Source organism: Chenopodium quinoa, unplaced genomic scaffold (assembly GCF_001683475.1).
Source record: "Chenopodium quinoa cultivar QQ74 unplaced genomic scaffold, ASM168347v1, whole genome shotgun sequence".
Taxonomy (NCBI): Eukaryota; Viridiplantae; Streptophyta; class Magnoliopsida; order Caryophyllales; family Amaranthaceae; genus Chenopodium; species Chenopodium quinoa.
In genome coordinates this window covers 1,768,805-1,780,470 of record NW_018744111.1, presented here as the reverse complement: position 1 = coordinate 1,780,470, position 11,666 = coordinate 1,768,805, and the positions used below count along the sequence as shown (strand labels likewise).

Sequence of the window (11,666 nt, the reverse complement as noted above, 5' to 3'; positions counted from 1 at the left end):
TAAGCATATCAGTTAATTTAGTTATGTATGTCTATAAAACTTTATTTTTTTTTGTTTTGTAGTAGTTTAGCTTTAAATTGTAGACCCGATGCTCTAATTAAAGTAATGGAGAAGATTAAAGAAGATGAAAATAAGGTTGAAACTATTAAAGAAATTGAGTTTGATGGATTGCTATCTATAAAGCTGAATGAAGTTGATAAGTATTTGGCATTATGTCTTATACATAGATTTACTGGATTTAGTTACCTGTTGGGTATTCGTGTAGGAATTCAGCATGAAGATTACGATGTATATTATGTATTTGGACTTCCTTCAGGTTTTAATCATAAAGTGGAACTTATTGCAAATAAAAAAATCTAAAGAGGATTCTTTGATTGTGGACAAGTGTAAAGTGGAATTTATTGCATAAAAACACTCAATAGAGGATTATCTGATTCTGGATAGGTAGAAAGTTAAACATCCACCAAAAATTAGTCAACAAGCTCCGTTTGTTTCGAGTTTACAAAATTTTTTGGTATAAAACTTAATTGAGGTGATAAGTTCATGCGTGTATTTGTAGTTCAATTTTTAGTTGTGTTCTTAGCACCTATTTCAAATAGAATTGTGGATATGAAAGTATTGAAGGTAGTTGAGGAAGTTTCAAACATAAATTATTTGAATTGGTGTGCATGTGTTTTAACTCAATTAGGAGATGCTGCAGGGAGGTAGAAAGACTCATAAAACACAAATTGTGAAGGTTGTTTTTGTGTCTTCCTTTGTGTCTTTTAGTGAACAACAAGTTAGCTTTGTTTAAAAACATGATAGTAAAACTGAACGAAATGTTGTTGAGTAGAATGAAACACAATAAATTTTGTCTAGAACTACCCTAAAGATGGGGTAATTTGTGAACAACTACTCGTTTTTTTTTTGTTTAGAACTACCCGCAAGTTATGAAACATTTGGGTAGCGCTACCCAATAACATTTTCCGTCCAATTAAGACGTTATTGGGGCGCACTTTTTCACTTTTCCCACCTAATTAACTCCCCAATTACCTTATATCCTCCTTTTTCCTCTCTAATTAATTTTCCCTCCATTCTCACTCAAAAATTCCGAGATCAAGAAAATAATCAAGCAATTGAACGCAAATTATCAGTAATTCAGGTAATGTTTCACACTTTTCTTTTCATTCATTGTTTGTTGTATCTGTTTACAAGTTTTAATTTAATGCAATTAACATAATTATGGTTTAAATTAGTGCTTCAGATTAGGGTTTATAGGTTCAAATAAATTTGGGGGTTTTAATTTCTAGGGTTTGGGGTTTAATTGAGTTCTGGGTTTTGGTTATTTTGGCTTTGAAATCGATTAAATTCAATCAAATTAGTGATTCAGATTAGTATTTATGGTTTCAAATTAATTTGGGGTTTTTGAGTTCAAGGTGAAATGAGGAAGGTGAAAGAAGAGAGTGAGAATGGAGGAAAATTAATTACGGAGGAGAGAAGATAGTTAGGGGAGTTAATTAAGTGGAAAAAGTGAAAAGTGGGCCCTATGTACGTCTTAATTGGACGGAAAACATTATTGGGTAGTGCTACCAAAACGTTTCATAAGTTGTGGGTAGTTCTAAAAAAAAAAAATAGGGTTCACAAATGACCTTATCTTTAGGGTACTTCTAGACAAAATTACCTGAAACACATTTATCCAATTTCATCTTCATGATGATATGGAAACTGATGATAGATTCATACATCTTTCTCTGATGTATGTCACACTTTTATAAATGTCATTAATAATGATTTAGTTAGATATTACCAATATTTTTTATGCGTATTTTTTAAAGGATTTGCAATGGGCCATGAGGATTTGTGGTAAGGACTTTTTTTTTTTTGTTTTATGTTATCACAAAGAAAATATTAAGAAAATCAAGTATGATTTAATGAGTACTACTGATACTCCTATGTACAATGATCCTATTGTTGGGTTTCGTAGCGTCCAATGCTATGCGGAAGAGAAATGGTGTGCCTCAGTCGTATGCAACCAAAAATATCACAACTAAGCTAACTGCAAATAAACGTAGTTAGGGAAGTCGAGTTCGAATCCACAGGGAAAAAGGGACTAATAACTGGAAACCTAAGTGGAAATACTCTAGGACGGTAGTAACCTAAGTAACGAGGGGGGTTTTCACGAGCAATGATGATAAATGAACTAAGTAAGAACAACGAACGTAATGAATAGGTAATCAATGAGAAGAACGGTCTTGGTTATGCGAAATCCACTAATGAACATACAAATTGATCATAGAAGTCTCCTCAATCAAGCTCTATTGAACACCTTGTTGTAGAATTCCTAGATTCTAAATTCTCATAAATAGTTAGAAATAGCAAAGCGCTCCTTTCTAACCCTTTCCAATGCACAATTCAAGACAAGCGCTCTAAATTATCCACAAGAAGAAAATAAACGGAGAAATCAACAAGGATTGAATAAATTAACACAAGCGGTCTAATTTCTTCAATAATATTATTCCCTCTTCAAGTTATCAACCAAAAGCATGCATCAATAACCTAAAGTTGCTACTTTGGAAAGATTAATTAGATGCAAGCGAATCCAATAATTCTAACCTAGCAATTGATTAAAGCAAATCATGAAATTAATTCAAGGAACAATATATATTCAATAGATATTAAGAGAAGAAAGATCTCACAATTCGTAGCTAAAAGCTTCAATCTTTAACCAAGAATCCGGAAGATTAAGCTTCCATGGATTCTAATTCCAAAACAAAGAATTCTGAAAATTCCAAGAAAACCCTAGAAAGCTTTTTTTTCTCAAAACCTTCATTCTCCTCTCCTCCCCCTAAACTTAATTAAAACTAAGCTATTTATATGTTTCTATATTTTAATAACATAACACAATAATAATAATAAAATAATATCCAAACACGTGCTAAAACAAAGCCAAAATTGCTGAAAAAGAAGCCAAAAATTGCGCAAAAACTGAGATTGCCGCTGCCAGCTGCTCTGGACCCGCTGGCAGCGGCTCTGGCAGCCTTGGAAGCCTTCGTATGCTGGAATAGCAGCTGCCAGCGGCTCTGGCCAGCTGCCAGCTGCCCTGGCAGCAATTCACTACTGTTTTTTCCTTCTTCCTTGCTTTGAACCTTCTTCTAGCTTCTTCAAACTTGCTTTCTTGCCTCCTTGTGAATCAACAAGCCATGCTTCATACACTCTCAAATCATCATCCAAGGTCCGCCTACTCATAGTACTCTTCACTTCATTCCCGAGCTCAACTCACTCACTTTCACTCATAATTTCCCTCTTTTGCACATAAATGGGACGATGAGTCAAAACTCACAAAAGCTAACAAAAGTACATATAAAGCATCAAAACACACCCTAAAATGCTTCTCTCAACCCATGATAAGAAGGCTTATCAAATTCCCCCATGCTTGAACCTTTACTCGCCCTCGAGTAAACTTAGAGAATAAAAAACATCCTCCTCACTAAGGTTCAAAACAGAAGATGGTGGAATCAAACTAGCTCTACGCACTCAAACTCAACAAAACATCCTAGTACTTATCAACCAATCACAATCACACTCCCCCATACTTCACACTTTGAATCTCCCTTTTTTCTTATTTATCAATTCATCCCCAAAATCAACTTGGAACGATAAACGCATAGCCATGAGTATGAATATTCTCAACCTCCTAAAGAAATGAAATTTTTGATAAAATTGGGCAAACAAAAACTCAACTTAACCAAAAATCTCATAAAAACACTTCCACATTCAAGAGTGAAAACAAACAACTCATGCTCTCAAATTCCTAAGATGATCAACAAATTCCCCCAAAATCTCAACTATCTCCCAAAATCACCAAGATGAAACCTACCCCAACACCTCCTTATATCTCCTCCCCTTATGACACCGACTCCGGCAAATAGATGCGAAATTTCCTTGAAGAATCAAATTCATGAACATTTCTCTCTTTTTTCTCTCATTTTGCCTAGGAGCCCTTTCGGGTTTTCATCCTAGCCTCTCATCTTTTTCCAAATCTCACTTTCTCACCCACTCATTAGCCACTTTTTTGCTTAGGTCGCCCTTTCGGGTTTTCAACCTAACCGGGCCCCCATTTTTGCCTAAGCCGCCTTTTCAGGTTTTCGACTTAGCGGGTTTCTTTTTCTTTTTTTTCCTTCTTTTTTTTTTTTTTTTTTTTCTTTTCATTTTTCTGTTTTTTTTTTTTTTCAAGCTTGCTTCATTGAACCACAATTAAGATAGTTATACAAAACATGAAATCAAAATAACTATACAAAATTCAAAGAATATATGCAAGAATTTCTTCCCCCCCCTACTTGAATGAAGCATTGTCCTCGATGCAAGAACAACTACAATGAAACCAAAAATAAGGGAAAAGGAAGAGAATCGTTACCATCTCAATGAGAGGGACCTCCAGAGCCAGAAGAGCCGGCATCGCCCCGAGAAGCACGCCTCTCGGAACGACGCAAAGCACGGGATGCCAAATGATCCATGAACGCCTCAGTTGGAGGCTCATACTGCGGATACTGAGTGGTGTAAAACCGACTCATGCTTCTTTGATATGCAAGCAGCTCCTGCATCCCATCGCACACCTCCTCTAGTCTATCATCCACATCAGCCCTCCATCGAGGCCAATCATCGTGCTGCACTCCAGCAGCATCCTCACCCCCTTCCTCATCAACAAACTCTCCGCCCATATGAACATCGGGATTCTCCTCTCCCATGTTCTCAACTATGATTTCAGCATCTCCCAAATAAGGAGCAACATCCGGGTCGGGCGGAAGGAAAAAGTCTGCAGCAGTAGGGCCAAAAGGTAATGCTCGTCCCTCGGGACGAGGAAGTCTCAAATAGTTCAAACCCTGCGGTCCATATCGCCAGAAATAACTACCGGCGACGGGGGAACGCGATAATAAACCGATCTTGACCAGAGTCATGATGTTATATGTCAAGTATGTCGAGTCTACTGGCACAAGATCCTCAGGGGGTGGAACATTCAAATAACAGGCTAGCAAAGAGACCATGCCACCCATACTAATATGGCCACTGGAGTTGGACTTCACCTTTACACAACTATCAACAAAAATCTCCACCCAATTGGGCGTACCGACACCTTCCGGGGTCATCGCCCACAAATACGACAATGTGACTTTGGGGACCTTAGTGGCCTCCCCTTGGCATAGAATAGTGGACGATATAAACCTATGCACCAGTCTAAGGCATGGGTGGGTGATTTTGAAGCTATGATCACCATGAGGGTCAACTTCACAACCAGTTATAGCCCTCCAAAATGTTCGGGACGAGTACGTGCTATAATCACCCCAACGGCTCACCAATGGGGGTGCATCCCAACCAAATGCCATACGCAAATCATCATAAGACATCACATAATTCCTATTGTTCAAATTAAAGGATATTTGTTCACGTCCTTTAGTAAGCGTTGAAAGGAATTCATATGTATACCAGACATAGGTGGGAGCGCATTTGGTCATGAAATTCTCGAGACCCACGTTCCTTAGCAAGAGCCGCACTCCTTCCTCCATCTCTAGCTCTTGTAGAGCTTCTAAGTCAAAGAACTTGGTGCATTGCACCGTTCGTCGGGGTTGTTGAAGCTTAGTCCATACGCCCTTCTCCTTGGAATGCAACCGAACACCCATGAAACCATCCCCTTGAGGCAATGGAGGTGCCTCCCCTTGACTTGAAGAAGCCCCTTGCCTCTTGCCCCTTGAGGGTCTTGATGGAGATGATTCTTTAGACCTCTTGTTGTCTCTACCCATGGCTATAAAAAGGAATATGTTCACTTGCACCTTCACCTTCACCTTAGGTGAAATTGTGATGGGAATTGAGAATTTGATGAAAGATGAAGATTTGGGAAAGGGAAATTGGTAGGAATTTGGTATAATTGGAGTAGGGGAATGAATGAGTAGAGAGAAGGAGAAGAAAAGGAGTAAGGGTTTATGTGAATTGGGGGATAATGAAGTTGGAGTTTGGAAAAGGGGAAATAAGGGGAAAAAAAAATCGGGGAGAGCTGTAGGAGCCGCTGGTAGCGGCTTGAGGCCCGCTGCCAGCGGCTCTGGCAGATTTTGGTGATTTTTTTTTTTTTTTTTTTTTTTTTTTTTTTTTTTTTTTTTTTTACGTAGAGGGGGGCCCGCTGGCAGCGGCTCAGGAGCAGCTACCAGCGGCTGGGACAGAAACAAAGGGGTTGGGCTGCAAGAAGACCCGCTGGTAGCGGCTGCAGAGCAGCTGCCAGCGGCTTCTGCAGGGAAGGCCCCTTTGTTTCTGTTTTGCTCTGTTTTTGCTGCGTTTCGCGCATAAAAATTGCTCCCAAGGCCTCCACCTACACAAAAACAATAAAAACACTCTTCACATCACACGAAAAAAATAAAACTAAACTACGAAAAGTAATGGGGAAGAGTTTTCGATCGGGTTGCCTCCCGATTAGCGCCTTTGTTTTACGTCGTTGGCTCGACGCGGCTCATCCCACTTCGCTACTCCATTGATGGCTCGTAGAGATCGATGCTCTCCACGTTCTCGGTTTTGAAACCCTCGAAGTAGGGTTTGAGCCTTTGTCCATTGACTTTGAAAACCTTATCGGTCTCGGGGCTTTGAATTTCAACTGCTCCATGCGGATATACATTCACCACTTGAAAAGGGCCCTCCCAACGGGACCGAAGTTTTCCCGGAAATAATCTAAGTCGGGATTGATATAGGAGTACTTTGTCACCGACTTTAAACTCCTTCCGCGTGATCATTCGATCATGCCATAGCTTGGTCTTTGCTTTATAAATATCTGCATTCTCATAGGACTCAAGCCGGATCTCCTCTAGTTCTTGGAGTTGCAATTTCCGATGTTCACCTGCTTCATCCATTTGCATGTTGAATGACTTAACCGCCCAATATGCTTTATGCTCAAGCTCAACCGGTAGATGGCACGGTTTTCCGAAGACAAGGCAGTAAGGGGACATCCCGATAGGTGTTTTGTATGCGGTGCGGTACGCCCATAGAGCATCCTCCAACCTCAAACTCCAATCCTTCCTATCCGGATTCACCGTTTTCTGCAGAATTGACTTCACCTCTCTATTGGACACCTCGGCTTGCCCATTGGTTTGTGGGTGATAAGCCGTGGAGATTTTGTGGTGAACAGAGTACTTCCTCAACAAAGCACTCACTGTACGGTTGCAAAAGTGTGTTCCACGGTCACTTATCAACGCCCTTGGGATTCCAAACCTAGAAAATATGTAAGCTTTGATAAAACCTGAAATCACTTTAGAGTCATCAGTCCTAGTGGGTATTGCTTCCACCCACTTCGACACATAATCACAAGCAAGAAGTATATAAGTAAAACCGTAAGAAATAGGGAATGGTCCCATGAAATCTATACCCCAAACATCGAATATTTCACAATATAGAAGAGAGGATTGGGGCATTTCACTTTTCTGGGAAATGTTACCTACTCTCTGGCAATTATCACAGGATTTACAAAATCCATAGGAATCTCGAAACAAACTTGGCCAGTAAAAACCACAGTCGAGAACCTTCCTTGCTGTGCGTTTGGCTCCAAAGTGTCCTCCACAAGCATGAGAATGACAGAAGGTGAGAATGGGGATCACCTCATTTTCGGGAATGCATCTGCGAATGATTTGATCGGAGCAGAACTTCCATAAGTATGGATCATCCCATGCATAGTACTTCGCATCAGTTCGAAGCTTGTCCTTTTGAGACTTTGTGAAACCTGGAGGAAACTGTTGAGAAACCAGAAAATTCACAATGTTAGCAAACCAAGGGCGCAAAACCTTAAGAGCAAATAGAGATTCATCCGGAAATTCTCCTAGGATTTGATATTGGAATGATGGTTGATCAACAATATGGGTCAAACGACTCAAATGATCAGCAACTAGATTTTCCGCGCCTATCTTGTCCTTGATTTCTAACTCAAACTCACATAAGAGCAGAATCCATCTTATTAGTCTTGGTTTGGCCTCTTTCTTCGTCATCAAGTGGCAAAGAGCTGCATGATCAGTGAAAACAATTACTTTAGTACCAAGCAAATAAGATCGAAACTTTTCTAGAGCAAATACTACAGCTAACAACTCTTTTTCTGTGGTAGTGTAGTTTCGTTGGGCTGAATTGAGGGTCATTGAGGCATAATAGATCACATGAGATGCCCTCCCTACTTTCTGGCCTAAAACGGCTCCAACTGCATAATCACTCGCATCACACATTATCTCAAATGGTCGAGACCAATCTGGGGCTTGAATGATAGGGGCAGAAATGAGCTTAGCCTTCAATTCGTCGAAAGCCTTCTTGCAATCATCATCAAAGTGGAATTTCACATCTTTCTGCAGCAATTTGCACATAGCATTTGCAAGCTTTGAGAATCCCTCAATGAACCTACGATAGAAACCTGCATGGCCAAGAAAAGAACGCACTTCACGCACATTAGTAGGATAAGGGAGAGACTGAATAGTGTCAATCTTAGCCTTATCAACCTCAATACCTCTAGAAGAAACTACATGACCTAACACAATGCCCTGTTGGACCATAAAATGACATTTCTCAGAATTCAAGACAAGGTTAGAGTCAATACATCTTTTGAGGACCATAGATAAGTGATGCAAGCATTTATCAAAAGAATCACCATACACAGTGAAATCATCCATAAATACCTCCATGAAATGCTCAACAAACTCAGAAAAGATGCTCATCATGCATCTCTGAAAGGTTGCAGGTGCATTACATAGGCCAAAAGGCATACGGCGATAAGCAAATGTGCCAAAAGGACATGTAAAAGTTGTCTTTTCCTGATCTTCAGGTGCAATGGGCACTTGAAAGTACCCAGAATACCCATCAAGGAAACAGTAATAAGATTTCCCTGCAAGTCTTTCAATCATTTGGTCAATAAAAGGTAAAGGGAAATGGTCTTTCCTAGTTACTGCATTCAACCTACGATAATCAATGCAAACTCGCCAACCATTTTGAACTCTAGTAGGAACCATTTCACCCTGTTGATTTTCTACCACAGTCACACCACTTTTCTTAGGAACCACCTGCGTAGGACTGACCCATTTACTATCAGATATAGGAAATATCATTCCTACTTGCAATAATTTTATGATCTCCTTCTTTACCACGTCCATCATGGGGGGATTTAGGCGACGCTGAGGTTGCCTCACAGGTTTGGCATCATCTTCTAACAGAATACGATGCATGCAAGTGGATGGACTTATTCCCTTAATGTCTGCAATGGTCCATCCAATAGCTAACTTGTGCTCTTTCAGCACTGTCACCAACTTGTCCTCTTGCTCCTTGGTCAATTTGCTTGAAATTATAACAGGTAAAGTATCGTTCTGACCAAGGAACACATATTTCAAATGATCAGGCAGTGGTTTTAGCTCCACCTGGGGTGCCTGCAAAACAGAAGGTAAGAGTTTATCAGTAGGCACTGTCAATGGGGTAGGTGTCGAACCTGGTGGTCTAAGTGGAAGCTTGGAATGACCATTCAACTCTGCTACCATCATCTGCACACTATTAGGCAAAGGAATATCCAAACAATCAGCAGATAAATCATTAGAAATGGAAGTGAGGAGCGCATCCTCGCCCTCAACATTGAAGACATCCTGCACTATAGGATCAATGATATCAATGGAACACAAAGAATGAGTGTCAACAGGGTATTTCATGGAATCATAGATGTTATACACAATTTCTTGTCCATCAAACTCCATAGTCAAAGAACCAGTAAAAACATCAATTTTAGTCCTAGCAGTTTTCAAGAAAGGTCTTCCTAACAAGATGGGTACTGCTTGTCTATCATGTTCCATATCAAGCACATAAAAATCAGCAGGAAAAATTAGTTCATCAACTTTCACAAGCACATCTTCCACTACTCCCTTAGGATAAACATTTGATCTATCAGCTAATTGAATCACTACCCCGGTGTCATGTAAGGGTCCAAGTTCCAAAGATTTGAACAGTGAATATGGAATAACATTAATTGATGCACCCAAATCCAACATTGCTCTATGAAAAGTGGTGTCCCCTATTGTAACTGGAACAGTAAACATACCAGGGTCACTGCATTTTTCAGGATGTTTCTTTTGGAAAACTGCAGAAACATGAGCACTGACTTTCACTTTTTCCTTCCCTCCTAACCTGTGCTTCCTCTTAATAGTACAAAGTTCTTTCAAAAATTTAGCGAATCGAGGAACACTCTTTATTAAATTCAAAAGGGGAATGTTTACCTCACACTTGCTGAATGTTTCATAGATATCTTTGTCCTTCTCATACCTCTTCGTTTCTTTCAAAGCTTCAGGAAAAGGTGGTGTGGGTTCATAAGATGGAAAAGTGGGAGGATTTGCTACAGCTTCATGTTCCACTTCCTTCTCCTCAGCTCCAATCAACTCTTCAGCCCTCTTAGTTGCAATTTCAGTCTCTTTCAGCTCCTTGCCATTTCTCAATGTAATAGCGTTGGCTTGTTGCTTAGGATTCAACTCCGTTTGAGATGGAAGTTTTCCCGAATCCTTAGCTTCAAGTCTGCTCACGGCACTTGAAATTTGACTCACTTGACTTTCCAAATTCTGAATACTGGATTTGGTCTCTTGCTGGAATTGCACCATGTTTTGCTGCATAGTAGAAACATTAGAAGTTAGTGATCTAATCATTTCATCAGTTGACATATTACTCGAATTTGAGCTTTGGCCCTGAGGTTTGGCTAATGGTGCCCTATATTGCTGATATTGCTGCTGGCCTTGAGCATTTTGCTGTTGTTGTTGGTTCCCCTGGGAATTCCCATATCTCAAATTTGGATGATCCCTCCATCCTGGATTGTATGTATTCGAATATGGATCATATCTTCTCTGAGGACCTTGCCCTTGGAAACCCATTGCATTGGCCTGCTCATTCTGTTCCTCTTGTAATTGAGGACATGCATCAGTGGGATGTCCTGTGGAGGTGCATAAACCACAAGCATTCAGTTGCTGTGGATTCCTTGAGTTCACCATGAACTCACGCATCATAGAAGTCAAATCAGCTACTTGACTCTCTAACTCAGTTGTATTTGAATTTGCTGCATTCACCCGGCGCGTGGGAGTTCTCTGACTGAACTGCCTAGAATTCTCTGCTAGCTCTGCAATCAGCCTAGTTGCATCTCCTGGAGTCTTATTCACTAGCCCTCCACCACTTGCTGCATTCACCATCCTCAAATCATCATCTGTTAGACCTCCATAGAAGTATAGGATGAGGTCTTGATCGGAATACCCATGGTACGGACAACTAGCACACAATCTCTTGAATCTCTCCCAATACTCATACAAGGACTCATCTTCCTTCTGATCCACATTGCTGATAGCTTTCTTAAGGCTTGCAGAAATAGTGGCTGGGTAATACTTCTCTAAGAAACACTTCTTCAAACCTGCCCAATTTGTTATGCTCCCTGGGGGAAGATAGTAAAACCAATCCTTCGCTGCATCTTTGAGAGAAAAAGGAAATGCTCTCAACTGAATTTGCTCATCAGTCATCCCAATCGGTTTCATGCTAGTACATACCACATGAAATTCTGCCAGATGTTTATTTGGATCTTCACCCTTCATGCCATGGAATGCCGGCAATAGATGAATTAGACCAGATTTGATCTCAACATTAGCACCTTCCTCCAACTGCTGATATGCGAT

The 11,666-nt window shown here is 40.2% G+C and overlaps 1 protein-coding gene across 1 annotated transcript; it reads right to left on the bottom strand.

Annotated features, from left to right (window-relative positions):
- Window positions 1-4,397: 4,397 nt before the first annotated feature.
- Window positions 4,398-10,531, bottom strand: LOC110692399. Its single transcript, XM_021869397.1, has 3 exons — window positions 6,539-10,531; window positions 6,174-6,334; window positions 4,398-5,816 (listed from the first exon to the last, which is right to left on the bottom strand). The coding sequence occupies exons 1-3, from the start codon at window positions 10,059-10,061 to the stop codon at window positions 4,398-4,400; spliced, it is 5,103 nt and encodes a 1,700-aa protein (XP_021725089.1). The 5' UTR covers window positions 10,062-10,531.
- Window positions 10,532-11,666: the final 1,135 nt, after the last annotated feature.